Source organism: Clupea harengus, unplaced genomic scaffold (genome assembly GCF_900700415.2).
Source record: "Clupea harengus unplaced genomic scaffold, Ch_v2.0.2, whole genome shotgun sequence".
NCBI lineage: Eukaryota > Metazoa > Chordata > Actinopteri > Clupeiformes > Clupeidae > Clupea > Clupea harengus.
The window spans coordinates 44,302-63,268 of record NW_024879838.1 but is presented as its reverse complement, the minus strand read 5'-3'; the positions used below and the strand labels follow the sequence as shown (position 1 = coordinate 63,268).

Sequence of the window (18,967 nt, the reverse complement as noted above, 5' to 3'; positions counted from 1 at the left end):
GTCTGTGAGGGGACGAGGCTGCTCGTCGATGTTGTGGATGTCCAGGACCTCACACATGAACTGGATCACTGGCTGTGCTTTGTAGAAGGCCGTGGCAGACACTGTGCAAAACACACAAAACTATGAACATGAGTGCCTAAGACCAAAAAAAACACCAACAACTATCTGACCAGCACTTCCATGAGGATGCATATTCAACAGCTTTGTTTTCAGAAGTAGAAAATGACATCATGAAAATAATCCCTTCGGTCCCCCTGGCCCTGCTGACCGGGTGGTGTTCCCATCCATCGTACCCATCAGTCTCCCAGCGACACTCGTCTCCCTTTTCTGCTCTTATGCGAGAGGCTGCTGCATGGCGCACCTGGACATGAGAGCCTGCTGCCTTTGGAGTTGGCGGCGGCCATATGCTTGCTGTTTGTGTCAGCCGGAGGAGAGAAGTTTCCGGAGCACACTGCGTCCCCTGGCCGCGTGTCAGAGCCTACCGTCGCCAAACTAATGACTGTGTGCATGTGCGGAAAACACGGCTCACACACACCCGTGAAGGCATTAGGTCACGCACACACACAGCCTCTGTAGGACTGCATGTACACCACTTTGAAATCAGGTGCCATGATTTTGCTATGACCAGATGGATTCAGTCTAAAGGCAACCTGGGATGTTAAAAGTTAATAACAACTGGCAAAAAAATTAAAAATAAAACAATAGTCAGAAGCAATAGGGAAAACACTAATGTTAAATCAGTGGATCTAACTTTTAAGTGGGGGCCCTAGACCTGTCAAACCTCTAAGGCCCTATGGTTGTCTTTATGATCAATTCAGTGGTTTGTTCACACAACAAAAAAATAGTCTAGAGTAGTGTTCTGATCCAGTCTAGTACTAAATGTTTTATTTATTTATTTAATGTATGGGCCAAAAGCAAAATAAAAGCCAGTGCCTGATCAGAACGCAGGGCACCTGATCTGCTTTCAATGACTTCATTGGGAAGATGCTGTTAGAGCACTGCAGAGCATTAAGAAAGCTTCTGTCATGTTTAAACATTCAGTCACCTAATCCCCATACAACCAGGCTTATGTGAGATGTGTCTGGGGTGGGCAACTGTCTGAAGCTCGTGGGGAGTGTGTGGGGTGGGAAGAAGAGGAGGAGGAGGTGGTGTAATGTCTGGAGACTGTCTCACTCAGACAGCCACCCATGCACACTTTCAGACAGAGGCAGGGTGCTGCAGACACAAAGGCAGCACTCCTGATCACATGACTATACACCCCCCCCCCCTCCAAACTAGCCCCCTCCAATGTCTGTGGACCTGCTTTGCCAACCACTGAAATGACAGGAAGAGTCCCTGACCTAAAAGAGGGGGCAACAGTTTGATTCTGAAGGGGAGGGGAGGGGAGGGGGGGTACTGAGGAGACTCTGAAGGCTTCTAAAAAGGTCAGGAAAATCCATCCAAACTTTCAAGATTTCTATCTTTGATGTCTTCATACAATAAACAAGTGACATGGGCAGAGATTCGATCTGGAGGGGTTTCAGGTCAGTGCTAAGTCTCCTAATCAGCCTTAGAGATCCACATATAAATTAGAGGTGGTATAAAAACAAAAGGAAGTTAATCAGCACACACTCTTGGGATGTTTATTTGGGTTAGGTTTCCTTGTTCTCCCGCTGAGTGGCGGTTTAATCCCCGCACCCGACCACGCAGCTCCTGTTGCTGTCTTTCGCGGTCTTTCTACCCCCCTTCACACATTCCCTTTATTACTGAACGAACAAAGACGGGAGAATTATTTTCAGGCAGTTGGACATTTTCTGCTCTGTGGAGGCAGGGGACAGAGTGACAGAGAGAGGGAGAGAAAGATAGAGAGAGAAAGAAAGAAAGAAAGAAAGAAAGAAAGAAAGAAAGAAAGAAAGAGGAGCGAGAGTGTGAGTAGGAGAACAGAAGCAGTGACAGACACGGCATGTGATTTATGAGGGAGTCAGAGAGCGGGAAACTAGAAAAGGCTATTGAAGGAGAGAGAGAGATAAAAAGAGAGAGAGAGAGAGGGAGGGAGGGAGGGAGGGAGAAGTGTTTTGATGGTGTTAAATTACAAATGGAGTATGGAGGCCACAACATCACAACACAGTGAAGAAAATAAAAATACATCCTTGCCAGATGGATGACAGCAAGGATGAAAACAGTACCTGTAAAAATCAAACTAAATAAAACCTTCCAGATGGTTAAACTGTACATAAATAATGTGAATTGTTATCTTTCCACTGCTCCTAAGACACAGCTCCTAGATCTAGAAACACTGTATCTTTAAAAGAAACAACACACAGAAAACAGAGTATTCATGTCTGCCATCTCCGGTTCTGCCACTGTAGCTAGGTAGAAGATGGTTTGCACTAGCTGGACAAACTATTACAGATGCAGAGGATGCTGTCTAAACGTCTGTTTAATCTGCTCTCCAATGCCAGACCGTCCTTGTGGATGCAGAGTACCCTTGTCTCCCAGTCATATACTACAGCACTATTGTCTCACTAGCCCACCCTGCTGGGGATGGGTGGTAATGCATCCTCACCATCAATGTTGAGCATCATTTTCCACATAGCTGGTCTGACCGACTGATGGAAGCCGAACCACACCTCCCTGCCCCCACCCAGAGGGTGGTCATACCCCTCAGGGGCTGAGAAGAAGGACCGGCCCACGGGAGTGTACCTGAGAGAGAGAGAGAGAGAGAGAGAGAGAAAGAGAAAGAGGAAGAGGAAGAGAGGAGGGGTGAAGGGGAATTTACACAATGATATCATCCATGAGATCACTTCAGTTCTGAGTACACCATCAGACAGAGCGCCAGACTGAGGCAGGCACAATGATGTGCTTGAAGCAGAAATTTAAATTTGAAGACCAACATTCCGAGAAAGCTGAGGAGGATGGTGTGAGCAACACATGATTATAGATCAAACACGTCCTTCACCCTTCCCTTTGGTGTGCCCCCCCCCCCCCCCCCCCCAACAAAAACACACACATAAAATCCCCTTTGCTGTGCTTTTTTTTTGGGGGGGGGGGGGGGGTTGGATGAGCTCACCTTTCGCACTGTCACTATGCAGGGCTTCATCTAGAGCCTGACATACATGCCTACCACCCCAGTGTGAGCCAACATGACCTCATCCACCGGGCTCAAGTCTACAGCCACACCAGCCTCCCACAAAACAGCAGGAAACCGCTACTCTCACAGCCTTATTAAAGGCCTCACCAAATCTGCTTTATTGGCCAGTGACACGTCTTATGAACTTCTCTGTGTGTGTGTGTGTGTGTGTGTGTGTGTGTGTGTGTGTGTGTGTGTGTGCGCATATGTGCGTGTGTGTTGTGATCATGTGGTGTTTTATTAAAGGAGGTGATGCGCTGAGAGCGGATTGGACGGTAACATGAGCTGCTGCTCAGGAGGCTCAGGACCACAGACAGCACTAGGGGAGATAGACAGGAGGCTCAGGACCACAGACAGCACTAGGGGAGATAGACAGGAGGCTCAGGACCACAGACAGCACTAGGGGAGATAGACAGGAGGCTCAAGACCACAGACAGCACTAGGGGAGATAGGTGGACACCTGCTTGTGCTGGGATGCCCAGGGCCTCAAAGAGTCATCTGAGGTCTGATGACTGATCTTGAGGCCAACAACATAAACATGTTTTTTTTTTCACCTTTTCCAGGTCAAACTTAGACAATCTGTGTATGTACTGTATGTGTGTGTGTGTGTGTGTGTAAAACATATAGGTATGTGTTTGTGTGTCCATATGTAGTTTCGTACTTATGTATCTTTGTGCTGTTGTGTGTGTGTGTGTATATGACTTACTTCTTGAAGGGAAGGTACGGCACCATATCCCCAGTGTGTGTGTGTGTGTATGACGTACTTCTTGAAGGGGAGGTACAGCACCATATCCCCAGTGTGTGTGTGTGTGTGTGTGTGTATATGACGTACTTCTTGAAGGGAAGGTACGGCACCATATCCCCAGTGTGTGTGTGTGTGTGTGTGTGTGATGCGAGACGTACTTCATAGAGGGTAGATGGCGTAGCACCACGTCCACGGCGTGAACAGGGTTGGTGCTGATGGGCTTGTCCAGCTCCAGGGGCTCGGGCATGCTGCGGCCCGTCAGCACCTCGTGCAGCATGTGCCAGCTGACCAGCGACACGAACCTGATGGACACTTTAAACGGCCGGTCCTTCCCCCCCTCACCTGGCAGTGTCACGTCCAGATCCACCTGCCAGGAGGAGGAGTGGAGGGCATGATGAGTGTGTGTGTGTGTGTGTGTGTGTGTTTGTTTGTGGTTTCAGTTCATATTCACAGGTTGTCTTTTTATGAACACTTCGTGCTCTGAGAGTGAGTGTGTGTGTGAGAGCGTGTGTGTGAGCGCGCGTGTGTGTGTGTGTGTGTGTGTGTGTGCGTGAGCGTGTGTGTGCGTGTGTGTGTGTGTGAGCGTGTGTGTGTACACATGTCTTACCCCCGCGGTAGCCACAGGCAATGGGTTGGCCGTGTAGAGGCTTCTCTTCCCATCGTAAACCGGCCGTCGATCCCCAAAGATGGTCACCTTGAAATGCTGCACCATGGAGTCAACCACCTCCCTGCACAAACACACACATGTGCAGCCATCTTGTTTCACACATGATTTATTAACCAAACATATTAAGCAGACAAAACAGAATCAAGCTTTAAAGTTGAAGAGCAAGACCCAATCGACACCATTAACACAGACAAATCACCTTGACCCAAACTCCCATAACCGTTGCCTTCAATTTCTCACAATTAAAACCACAAGGCTCAACATCATAGGCCAGTTTTACACGTCAACATCCCCCAAGTCTGAATCCAGATGCTGTAATGGGCCAGGATGATGGGGGGGGGGGATCATTAAGGGGCTCTGGTCACATACCTGTTGACCCGCCGTGGGCACTTCTCAGGCTTGATGTCCACCTCATAGAGGTAGACGTCCATCTTGGGGATGTCCACCTGGAAGCAGTTGGCCAGCAGCTTGATGGGCTTCCCCATGGTGCCATAGCCTGGCCGCCGCGGCACAGTGAAGAGGGCCGGTGCCCCAACCGCTCCTGGACAAGAGAGAAAGTCAAAAAAAGTCAGCAGCCATTTCTCAGTATTTTCTCAGCAGTTTTTCTCTCCCCCCTCAGGTATGGAGCTTGGGTTCCAGCTAGTCGTGGCCACTCAGTCAAAATCAAGGGGAGAAGAACTGCAGAGGATTCATTAAATGAATGTCCCCGTCACATTGTTGACATTGTTACACTGGAATGAAATGGGGGAAAAAGGATCAAAATCACCTATGTGGGAATGAACGGTAACTTGAACCACTGAATCATGAACTTTTCAAACAATGCAGGCGGTTTAAAAGTCCATAAAAGTACAAATAAAAATCCATAAGCGACTAGGCCTAAATGGTTTTGCACTTGCATCAGTTGCTCCTGTGCATTTATCAACATGTCGCCCGACAGATGCCTCTTGCTTAAAAGGTCTAGTCACAGCATAAACATATGTTCCATCCATCTCATCCAATTAGGGAGAGAACACCGTAAATACTGCCTCCCACCCTCTCGGTTTTGGCCTGGTCAAAAGACACAAATTAAAACAATGTACAGTATATATAACAACCTCCAGTCTCCACTGTATAATTATAATTATAGAATAGCATGATCTAGTCCTGGTGAATGTAATCTGTTTGTGTTAATGTTAGTGTTGACATCAGGCCACAGCCAGGATAAAACAATGAATGGGAGATGTGTGAGCTAAAGTGAGACGATGATAAAAGATATAAAGAAAACACTGACGGTGCCAAACGAAAGTGAAATCTCAGCTGTGCTTCACACTCAGGCTGATTCACAACATTAGGTTGTAGCTCAGAATGTGTGTGTGCCAGAACTGGTGGGCTTTCTCAATAAATGATTAAGGATATTATCAATATTTGATTGTCTTTATGACCTAGAAGCCTAATAAAGAGATCATCTCTCCTCTTTCCACAGAAAACCCAAGTTGCCAGAGACAACAGTTCATTTGCCAGTTACACTCTTCAGTATTTGAGATTAAATAAATTAGGTTGCATGGTACATTTATGTTACACTACATTAATTTGTATTATAGATAGTGTTTTTCTCAAGGGGAAATATCTGCAATTGCTGATGAATCAATCTTGACAGCGCCCACATAATTCTATTTGCAGAGGCAGAGAGAAGTTTGAGGGGAAATGAAACACAGTCAGATAGACAGACTGATAGAGAGAAGGTTGGGCAATTCGGAAACACAAATACCTACACAGACAGACCGAGAAAAGACAGGAGGATCAAAGCTGTGTTCAGGCAAAAAAAAAAAAAAAAAAAAAAAAACATTGTTGATGTCAACAATTCTGCGAACTTCACGCAGTTGCCACTAGATGCAGAGTGACTAAGAGCCGACTCACGCACATATAGCAGAACAGTTTCAAGCAGTAGTATTTCACCCCAATCCCACACATTGCATCAGTCAGAGAGAGAGAAGGGAGGGAGAGAGAGGTAATGTCCAAAAAAAAAAAACGAAACTCTTCTGATCACCCACACTACACAGACAGTAATGAGCACTCGGAAGTAAAAAATCAACATGAATACCACATGCGTGCGCGCGCGCGCACACACACACACACACACACACACACACACACACACACACACACACACACACACGTCAAGAGAACCACGCGGATTAAAGGTATGGTGCTTTTCTCAGTGACCCAGTGTGTGAGAGAGAGAAAGAACGGAAAAGAGAGCGACAGAGAGAGCATATAAGAAGGGAGTAAAATTTGTTCAAACTAAAGCAACCAAGCACATGTGGGAGTGTGTGTGTGCAGCAGTGTGTCACATGTCACCTCCCCCAGACATGTGTTTTACACATGAGTCACTTTAATCCACACACATCAGTCAGATTTAAAATGCCTGATGTCCCCTCAACACACAGACCTTCCATTTCCTGGATAACCTTCACCTTTCTGCTCAGATGCGTGGTGCTGCTTTCCGCTGCACTGATGTCACTGCTCACTCTGCGCAAACGTCAAGTCACCTCCGCACGCGCACACACACACACACACAGTACCTGACTGTTCATTTTGGTTCTATTCAATGATTTGAACAATCTGTCGCTCTCTCCCTCACACACACACACACAGACCTCTGACACAGTGTGGTGTGTGGTGAGCGATGGAATGAGAGATGCAGGAAAGAGGAGGAGGAGAAGTGTTTCTTCCATTCATCCTCCATACAAGCGCTTGGTGCATGCAGAAACACACACGCGCCACCACAAATGAGTCACACACACACACACACACACACAAAACTATTGCTGGACTCAGGGTGGGTGAGCTTCTTGTTACACAGTCTCCCACACATTCTGCCAACGTCATTCATTCACACACCCCCACACAAAGTTCAACCACCAAGGCCACAGAGATGAAAGAAAACCTACTGAGACTGAGCGAGTGAGTGTGTGAGGGAAGCACCGTTCTGTTACTTTTCTTTCTCTTTCTCACACAAACACAAAGGTTTCTACGTAAGCAGAGAAATCATGTGCTGCTGGAGTGGTTATGTCCTGACATTTGAAAGTACCAGATCACACTGACCTGACGCACAAAGAATACAGATACATACAGGCACACACTCACACATGTGCACACACACACGCAGCTAAGCAACCTTACCCTTCTTATATTGGATGCATCACTCGCTTTGTTCACATCTCCCTATAACAGTCATTCCCACTAACGGAGACATGAGGTTATGTGTCCGTCCCAGCAGAGGAGAGGGAGGGACAGGGAAACGGCCTCCTGAGTCCAAGGCCTGACCTTAAGTCACCCAAACACTACAGCCTTATATGGGTAACACAGTGCCCCCCCCCCCCCCCCCACACACACACACACACACACACACACACACACACAGGAAAGTCATGGAAGCTGGCCATCTTATCAATACTATAAAAAGATAGGCGTAAATAAAGATGAAAAACACAAACTGCAGTCCAACAGAGATGCAGGTCCCCTCCTTTCCTGCCTGCCGATCCCCAACCCCCCACCCTCTGGCAAAGCAAGGCAGACCACAACTCTCAGTAACTTAAAAAGAACAGAAATAAGCTGAAGTCCTAACATAACATTGACAACTGCGTCCTAGCGAGCGGTTTCTGAATGGGCGGTTTTGGGGCTGCACTGTGTGTGTGTGTGTGTGTGGAATGCTGTTGCATCACCCTACATACAGGTTTCAGGCTCCCGAGAGCCAAACGGATGACAGCTGAGCAGAATTAGTAAACAAATCTGAGGTTTATTTACAACAACAGCTCCTGCAGAGCCAAGTCCCAGCTCAGGATTGTGAAAGAGACAGAGAGAGACACAGAGGGGGAGATAAGGGGGGGAGAGAGAGCGAGGGAGAGAGTGTATAACTGAGCAGGTCTGTGCTCCCATGTCATCTCTCTTTGGATCCTCTCAGACTGCTTGGGACAGACAGACAACACAGAGCCTCTGCTAAGCGCTGGTGCAGCTCATCGTGACCAGATCAGTGTGGCGCTAGTGGACTGTTCCACCTTCCTCAACAGTACCACCATCCTCAAGAGTACCACCATCCTCAAGAGTACCACCCTCCTCAAGAGTACCACCCTCCTCAAGAGTACCACCCTCCTCAAGAGCTCCACCATCCTGATACACAAAACTCACACCAGTTCAGTGTGGGCCTAGCGGGCCGGTCCACCCTCCTCAAGAGTACCACCATCCTGATACACAAAACTCAGAGCTGTATGCCACTACATCCAATGTATCACTTGTTTAACTAATGGTCTAACTATTCTCAGCTTACGGATTGTATTTCAGTACTACTGAACAACTGTAATGTTTACATGAACGCCAACCGATCATATTTCAGATAACAACTTGGCCACCCATCCGCTAACCCAATTGTTGCATTACGCAACCAATTATCCATTGATGATCAGTGTGTGTTTTTTTATGACATCCATAAAATCAATAATTATCTGGACAATGGCACCACTATTAGCCTCGTGAAATCAGATAAGCAGAAGAGAACACGGAGGAAAGAAAAAGCCTGATCTGTCCGCATGCGAGACAAGACGATGTCAGGAGTACATCTCGGCACATTCAGGTTGCTCTACCGATGACAATTTATGTTATGTATACTCCAGGCCTCTTTTTCTTGGTATTTATCAGTCAGTTTCTTCTCTTCCATTTTGACTGGGGACCTTCGGGGTGGAATCGACTGCCGTGGCTTGCTAGTGTACGTGTTTGCTTCTGCTGCTGTTTGCTTCTGTGGTCATACTGCATGTTATTACAGTGTTTCAAATCCATAATTCATCCCTTCCCAGGGCAGGAGAGCACAGAATTAGACTCTTGCTTAAGAGGCATTAGGTAAGGTTTAAGTCCGTAATCCACTTACCTAGTGTTGTCCACTTTACCAATTTCACTTAAGGATAACCACAATGCTTGCATTCATCAATAACATTTCTGCCCCATTTCCTCTGTTAACAGTCTAAAAACCGCTACCGATGCAGGAGATCTGTCAGCTGCTTGTTTGGGCTCCCCGGCTCTGGCTAGTCTAGAGTCAGCAATTACCACCTGAGGCTGTGAGCGCTAAAGAGTGTGTTACCGGTGTTTGGATAACTACTCATCATTTGACATGATGTAATTAAGGCCACAATTGTAGATCAGCATGAGACTCTGCAGGTGTGAAAGTAAATAAAGAAACGAAGACATGGACGTAAAATAGAACACATCACACTTAAGCTCGACTTGTGAACAGAAACTGCATTATGCCTTAGAGTCTCGGGCCGAGACCTCATTAAAGTGAGCGTTTCATGAGAGAAGATGAAGATAGGAATCCCATGACCAATCAAGAACATTTCTGAATATTCTGACCCGTAGCAGAGATGGTCGCTACTAGGTAGGGCTACTAGGTAGGGCTGGGCGATATGGACTAAAATCCGATCTCTGTAGAAATACGGAGGTATATTGCGTATTGCCATTTAGCCTAAAAATACAAAGTAGGAACAGTAGAAACATGCTGGCCATCAGTGGCGGTTCCAATGAGACACAGAACTGTGTTACGGCCCCTGTATGGTCCGCAGGGATCTCCGTAGACGCAGAGGGAAAATGGGGACGGGGTTGTGCGGAGTGAGAAAGGAGAGATGCAAACACCGTCACAGCTTTACGGAAGAAACAGGTTAAGGAACATCAAACTATATCGATATAAACCGTATTGTCTCATCCCATATAATTTGAAAATATATTGATATACCGTAAAAAGTTGATATACCACTCAGCCCTACTACTAAGGGGACTCACGTGCAGTGGATTACAAGGATATGATTTAGCAAAAGACAGACAGCAAGGTGAAGAGAACATGTCGTGCGTGTGGGAGGATGAGAATAAGGAACAGACAGACAAAGAGATAGACAGCGAGAGAGAGAGACAGACTGTGATTTTTTTTCCACTTTTGAATTGAACGTTCCTTCCTAAATGGTTTGAGAGAAAGGAACACAGAACAGTCAGGGAATCAGGCCATTTGTGAGTGTGTGTGTATGCGTGTTGCTGACTACCTGTGCAATCAGTAGTGCATCTGTGGCCTAACAGCTGCCACTGAGAGCAGCACTCAGGCTAAGTAAGAACACAACAGCGTGTCCTTGCTTCTCTGACACACACACACACACACACACACACACAGTAGATAGCACAAGAGCACATATATTCTCTCACACTCAAACACACACACACACACACACACACACACACACACACACACACACACACACACACACACACACACACACACACACACACACACACACACACACACACACACACACACCACACACAATACAGCTGTTGTATGTGCAATCTCGGGAGAGCAGCTCTGTGGGAACAGGCAGAGAGCTGAGGCATAATACTAGTCAGTCACTGCAGACACAGACTACACACACTGAGCGCTTGAGTGACAGCACTGGAGAGGGGGATGGAAATCCACACAAAGATGGCGAGGTAGGGAACATGGGGATGGACAAACAGAACGCGAACAGGACATGCAGGTAGACGTCTAGTTCTTTTATTTTCCTTCCGGAGAATGGGGTCTGGTCATCGTATGGGGTTGCTCTTGCACACACACGTACCACACAACAGGAGACTGTCTGTGACAGACGCGTTCTCACCTACTGGAAATGCTCCCCTTGGATAACTGTACGCTCACTGTACAACACCGGAGAGAGACAAACCCTGGTCACTGGTCACTTCCGGGCATTCCGGGGTTGTCACGGGCCTTAACAAGAAGGCTAGACAGTCTGACATTACACAGACTTTGTACTCGGGAGCTGGAAGGGTTAAGTCAGTTTTTATGTCCGGTCCAACTGATTCAGACATCTGCGTTCTCACACATAGCTCCTCCGGATAATGTCTAGATACGTTCCGGGTTGCAGTGCAATGTCTGAAAGCAGAAATAGCTTATGCCACACTGTTGAATAAACGGTCCTGGATGAAGGGCGAACACACTGCAATCCAATTACATTAAAATCAGCAATATACCAAATATCACCTCTATGACCGATGTGTGCATTTGAATCTCCAGAGAGAGAGAGAGAGCGAGAGAGAGCGAGATAAAGAGAGAGAGTCAGAGAGAGTGAGAGATAAAGAGAGATAAAGAGAGATAAAGAGAGAGTGAGAGAGAGAGTGATAAAGAGAGAGTGAGAGAGAGGGAAGGAGGTTTAAGAAAAAAAAATGCTAACATTCCCCGACGACTCACAGCAGCAGCCTGGGCAGGACTCACTGCAGCCTGGGCAGGACTCACTGCAGCCTGGGCAGGACTCATAGCAGCAGCCTGGGCAGGACTCATAGCAGCAGCCTGGGCAGGACTCATAGCAGCAGCCTGGGCAGGACTCATAGCAGCAGCCTGGGCAACACTAGCGTCACTCTGGAGCTCAGCGTACGGGCATCAGAGAGACACATCAGCACACAACATCTGTTTCATCACAAACTGGCCCTGCTGTAACGGCAAGAAGCCTGTGTGAGGAGAGAGAGAGTGTGTTTGTGTGTGTGTGTGTGTGTGTGTGTGTGTGTGTGAGAGAGAGACTGTGTCATGACTCAGTCTGTGTTCTAAATGTTGAAATGTGCATCTTACTGAAGTCCCACCCACACACACACACACACACACAATCATACACACGTCCGCATAGAAATCAGCCAGTGTTTAGGCGGGGGGGCGGTGTAGTGTGGGGGAAAGGCCGGGTGCATGGCCCATGAATGGGCTTCTTTCTGGGGCTGGATTCCACTGATGGCTGCCTGAATAGAGCCTTCTGTAGGCCGCAGGCTTGAGCAACGCACAGCGCTCCAGAGAGATGGAGAGAGAGAGAGATGGAGAAAGAGAAAAAGAAAGAGAGGGAATGAGAGACCGAGAGAGAGAGAGAAAAACTCTGCCAGCAAATCCTGGCTCAACAAAGTCTCAAGGGCGTCAGTTGTAGAGGTACAGAGGAAAATGAGAGCAAGTGAATGTGTAAATGTGTGTGTGTGTGTGTGTGAGAGAGAGTGTGTGTGTGAGTGCTTGACTGGGGGCCCTAACGTCATTGACGGGCAACAGGCAAAGTCTGTCACGCATGAACTAAACCTACCGTGTAGCGTGTGGGAACATTGCACTGACCCACCTATGTCTAGGATCTTGCTCATGGTATCAAATTAGCCAAACGTTATTAATTTAGCTTTAGTTCATGCGGGGCTGTGTGGCCCTGTGTGTGTGCTTGGTGTGTATGGATAAGCGAATACCTGGATAACCATAACCATTTTCAACAGTATTTGATCATGTGTATTATCATCGTGTAATCATCTGTGCGCCTACAATTATTTTTAATTTATTGTAAAGGTAATGTGTCTGATTTGGGGAAATCCACATCATTCTATGGGGAAACAGTAGGCTAGTTACATTACCTCACAGGTAGGACAAAGATTAGCTACAGATCCCCAGTAATGGTAATAGCAAAGAGTTGTGCTGTCAGGTGTAATACCAATAAGAAACAAAATCCATACGTAAAGTTATGTTTTATCTAGAAAAGGCTAGATACTAGAGACTGTCAATAAGTTAATTTAAGACAGTTAGTACCGGTTCAGAATATGAAGTGCTGGATGATACATACATTTGGTCAACTATTGGTCTATACACACACACACACACACACACTCACAAGAAAAGGTTGTACTACTTTCCCGATACAGCCCCAAATAACAGAATAACGTTTGTGGACACTAACGGATATTCGAATATCAGAAATAGTTAATGTGCACACCCCGAGTGTGTGCCAGTTGCGTTTCTGTTCCACAAAGAAAGCAAGAGAGCAACAGACAGAGGTGATCGCCTCCTCCTCAGAGTGCTCCCCCTGCGTCTCCCAAATATGGACCCCCTTAAGCACCCCCTCCTCTGATGTCTGCCTTCAGCCTCCATTTCCTGTCTCTCTCACACACACACACACACACACACACACACACACACACACACACACACACACACACACACACACACACACACACACACACACACACACACACACACACACACACACACACACACACACACACACACCTTCTCAGAGCCCCTCAGCTCCTAACACAGAGCGAGGGTCTCAAGGTGCAGCCCATCCAGACAGGAAGACCCTAATACACACACACACACAGAGAGAGAGAAAGGCTCCTCACATGCTCCAGTTTATTCCAGAAGGTTCTCAAACCTCCACTCTGTCGCTCATCTCCCATTCCTCCTCTTCCATTCTTCCCTCGCTCCACCTCTTCTCAAAAACACAAGCACAGGAACTCCTTCATAGCCCACGCACAGAAAAAACAACTCAGGATCATAGCCATCCTTAGACTTTCAATGTCTTACTGTTGTGGATTGGCTAGATGTCTGACAGGACCACATTCATTGCCGACAATTGCGGGAACAAACAGGCTCCCAAACAAACAGACAAGAAACCTGTGGACTACTCAATCAGCTGAGTAGGGGGCCGCACACTCTCAAGTGTTTGTGAGTATGCGGTACATAAACAAGTGTTTGTGAGTATGCTGTACATAAACATTGGGCTTCTTCACCTCATCACACCCATAAAGAACACTGGGAGGTTAGGCTATATTTTAGAACCCTCTGTTGAGCAGAGCGTTGATTCTTTTGACATTCTGAAGAACTTTTTTTTTTCCCCCATATTGATGTGGCAAAACAGGCACCAAAAAGCTACAAACACTACATTCCAGAAGTTAACATTTTGAGCACTGGCCAAAACATGCTTCTTAATCTGCCGTCAGACAGCAAGGCAAACGGGACAGCCTAGACCGCTAGACTGAGCCATCATGGGGACTTCAACTTCAAGGGAGATAAAAAAAAAAAAACAGAAAGAGGGGGTACCCCCCACTTCTTTCTCCGGCTGCATAAAAAGCTGGCTCGCCACAATGGCCCTAGAGGAACGGCATGGCAAAGTGCACTCACCATAGCAACCTGCCACAATATGCCGTCTGCACATGGGTGGTGGACTGACTTGAGTGGAGTCTAGGGGAGGTGGGGGTGGGTAGAGGGGTGGTGTTTAAATGACTTGAGAGAAGTGAGAGAGAGACTACAAATCAACCCTCCACTCCCCACCCCCACTCTCACTCTCACTCCCTCCATCTATAGACTGCAATATAGGCTGTGAGGTATAGAGATCAGAAGTCACAGAGACCCACTGGGAAGCAGAGAAAAGACACAGAGAGGGGAGAGACGAAGAGGAAGTTTAGGAGAGGGGGTGGAAGGGTGTTGTTCTGAGTGGCAGCGTGGCGTGTGAAAAAAAAAAAAAAAAAAAACAGACCAACGGACAGACAAAAAGAAACAAAAGGCTGTAAAAGAGCGGGAAAAAACAAGACATGGGGGGGGGCAATAGGGACAAGGAATGACAGGGTTTAAGAGCCTGGAGGCCACGTGGTACTTTTGCAGACTGGAAAAACTGGGATGTTCACTAGTTGCCGTCTTTATCGGTCACCATTCAATATGGGAGTAAAATCAGGATTAAATGGTCGCATAAACTCGACTGGAGGTCACAGTTTCCGACTAATTTTTGTTTGTTTGTTTGTTTAGAAAAACAGAGATGACAGAAACCCCCAGCCCCACCATCTCCAATCCTCCACCCGTGGTCCCATAAAGCCTGCAGTCACTGGGGTGTCCCCTGTACACACTGGGATGTCCCCTTCAGTTTTAGTCTTACTTGGGTGTCCAGCAGGAAGCAACTGACACTGCATGTTCCTTTACACTTGATGGATGACCAGTTCACAGAAACAACTGATGTATTTACAGGAAAACAACCTCACATACGCACTCTCTCGTCACTCTCACTCTCACTGTGAATGTGTGTGTGTGTGTGTGTGTGTGTGTGTGTGTGTGAACAACCCTCGACCACATTCATCATCTTTGCAGTTACAATCTCAGCATGATGGGAAACACAAGGTGCTTCGTAAAACTTTGGTCACACCAACAGCTTCTGATGGATTTAGAAAACAAACTAACAACAAACAAACAAAACAGGGTAACACTTTGAACTTCTCTAAAAAGAAAGGAGGGATGAGACAGAGAGAAAGAGGGGAAAAATGCTTCGCTAACTAATGAACGTACCCTTCATTTGCATTTTCTCATGCCTGGCCTCAATCAGCTCTTCAAATAGCCTGAATGCTACATTGGGGTTGATGTCTCAGTATATTTGTCTCTGTGTGTGTATGTATGTGTATGTGTATGTATATGTATATGTGTGTGTGTGTGTGTGTGTGTGTGTGTGTGTGTGTGTGTGTGTGTATTTGTATCTCTGTGTGTGTGTGTGTGTGTGTGTGTGTGTGTATATTTGTGTGTTTGTATTTCAGTCCTCCTGTATGCACTAAGGCCAAAAACATCCTGGAACTGGGCCATTTAATATGCTGACCTTATCTGGACCTTAACCTTAGGGTCACCAAAAGTGCATTTGACAAAATGTATTCACGACTAAGTGTAGCTTTAACCTATTGGTGCTGTGTATTTTGGGCAGAGAAGTGTCTGTCGGTTCTATTTCCACTTCCAGAGAAGCAGACTTGTATCCGCTTTAAAATTTGGCTTAAGTTGTGTCATGAACTTGAAATATCACAAAAAAAAATTAAGAAATCGTTATCTGTGGAATTTTTAAGGAAAAAATACACTGATTTGCAAATGGATAGAACAGATGTATAATTACAGAACTGGTGAACACAGAATGCCATCAGATTAAGGAGAAGTTAAGTGTCAGTTTCCAAACTCAGGGCTGCTTAATGCACATTAAAAAGTTGAAGGAATAAGGAACCCTTAAGGAGTGTTATGGACTTTGTGTCAAGTGACTTTACTCCCTCAGTTCGTCAGGGTGCGGACTCCAATGGCTCCTCCAAAGACCCTCTCATCAAAGTATTATACTGCGCTGTTAAAACAAACTTTCTGCTGTGTGCATTGCCATGACCAACTACAGGAGGACTTGCCAGGTTTGTTGACTAATTCTGAAAGCATAGAGGATCCGTTATGAGCCAACAGACAATGACAGTCAGTTAAATTAGCCATTTCGTACTAGTCACACATCAAGGACTCAGTCACTATAGTAACTCTTCCCAAGCAAAAACACCCAAGTGTCCCTTACAAGCACAAAATGACAGGCGCTTTCGGTGGCCCCTACTGGTGGCCATAAGAACAGAGTCGTTGGTTCACAACGAGGTTCCTTGGTTGGTGGCTGCAACCCTGACAGGAACCGACCTCTGCCATGATGGAACCTTTCCAGCGGCATATTAACCGAGAATGCGTTCTTAAACTACCGATAAGCATCACACAAACTAGAAGTCCGAGTCGAGATGAGTTATCCTTCATTGTTCTTCATAGTCTTTTTTTCTCAATTCATTCTACGTTCTCACACAATGACTCATGCTTCCAACCACAACATGAATTTCATTTTATTTACCAATTTGCTTACAGGAATTATCTGCAGAGCTTCGCGAACTTTGCATTGCTCATCAGAGTGTCATAAAATGTGAGATAAACGAAATCAGAGCGTAAACACAGTACAAGACTTCCTCTATTTAGTGAACAGGTCATTACAACTAGTGTGTCCATATTATTCACGTCAAACCGCCATTCATCTAATGATAGTTCGGAGAATATGAATCACGTTGTAGTTTTGTAGGCTGAGAACTGACCTGATGTTTTCACTGCTAAAACATGGCGTTCAACACGGAGCAGCTGTTAAGAACCTTGAAGCTAAGTTTCGAGGTATCAGTATAAAAAAAGAATTCACAAAACACACCTCTAGCTATGACTCATACACCTGCCTTTGGAATTCCCTTCTGTTCATGAATGCAAAACGACAGATACACCCAAAGGGAAAGGGAAAGGGGGGAGACTGTAACTGGACACACCTGAGTGGATAAAGTACCATCTGTCCGTTACACACCTGAGAGTGGGATACTGGAACATTAACGGATATAGGCCTAAATTCAACTACACATTTAGAATGAAATTGTAGGATGCTCTTTGGTTAAACTCAGAATCTGAATATTCCAAGGCAAAAGTAACAATCCACATGGCTACCTTGAGGTGTGAGCTAATGTTACTTTTAAATACTCCCTGAAAACTTAGCTGCCCACCATTCTTTGAAATATGACAAAATGCAACAATGTAGCAAGATGTCGATATAATCTAACTACCAAAACCCTACTATCTGCATTAGAGATGTCCACTCACCTACACAATGTTCGCTATAGTAAGAATCCTACGTCTTACCTGTAGTTCCGATTTCCATTCATGGGGTCTCTGTCCGGATCCTTCCCCGGCTCACTTTGTAGAACACCCGGTAGACACTCGACTTTGCTCTGGGAACACCAAGGTTCTCCAGGAGAGAAACGGCGCTGTAGCCTCGTGTCTTCTCTCGTTTGACACTGACTATACTAGTCCACACTCGCTGCTAGACTGGACCAGTCTTGATGTACAGAAGTCCTCTTAACTCAGGAGGACCGGGAGGGGAGGGGAGGGGGGTCTTCCTTGTCCCCGTCTACAAGTCGCTCTCACGGTATCCCAACCAATCAGAAACCTCCGTCACTGCCAGGGTTGCCTACTGTTGTTAGCCAGCTAACGTTGGTTAACGAAGAGATAGATTTGGCAAAGTCACAGTAAAACCGATCAGTATACCAAGCCGTAACTCCGACACATATTATATTATCTGCTCATCCACCAGGAAGCGTTGTTACTTAGTGGTATCCGTCCCGAAAAACCCTGTTTCAACTGACTTCTCAGATACTTGGCTGGCTGACTAGCTTGCTTGCTAACTGTCTTGCTAGCTGGATTTATCAGAAAAAGCGACGTCTTCTTATCGCCGAAACTCTGCTGTCATTTCGTTACAGCTGCTGACATGACTCCACATCGCTTTCATCGATGTGACTGCCTTTCCCCTAGCCGTCACGGTGACTGTAAGTCGGCGACTCGACGAATCACTCGTAGTTATAACCAGCAATTTTCAGCCCGGTTTTCGGTGATCAACTCCGTAGCTGGGGCTCTCTGGCTAGCTAAATATGGTGATCTGACGCCGACAGGAACCTGCGAGGCAATCGAGTGTGGATTGGTGGGTTCTCGGAGGTAAGGAGGAGGGTTGATACTCAAATCGGAAACACCATACGTCAGTGCGAACGTTCATATCTACTGGGCTACACAGGTCCATGTGTTCAATACATTAACTACGAATCACACGCACCCACACATAATTTACACGATGGATTTGTTCAAGTTACGATTGAACTTGTGATATCAGACTATTATTTAAGAGATAACCAGCACATATGACCTTTTATACTGTATATGTTTTCTGTTATTCTATTTAAGCAGGAGCATTGTGTTTTTGGTAAACAACCAAGTACAAACACTTTGTGTTCATATTATCGCCATGTAAAAGTGAGAAAAACACAC

At 46.2% G+C, this 18,967-nt stretch overlaps 1 protein-coding gene across 1 annotated transcript; it reads right to left on the bottom strand.

Annotated features, from left to right (window-relative positions):
• Window positions 1-5: 5 nt before the first annotated feature.
• LOC122130496 (protein argonaute-3-like) lies at window positions 6-18,882 on the bottom strand (the record flags this gene model as incomplete). The annotated part of the gene is made up of 6 exons (XM_042705215.1): window positions 17,792-18,882; window positions 4,891-5,062; window positions 4,462-4,582; window positions 4,013-4,221; window positions 2,546-2,682; window positions 6-101 (listed from the first exon to the last, which is right to left on the bottom strand). Coding segments are annotated over exons 1-6 (754 nt in total), but the record flags the coding sequence as incomplete, so codon positions are not given.
• Between the last annotated feature and the right edge of the window lie 85 nt (window positions 18,883-18,967).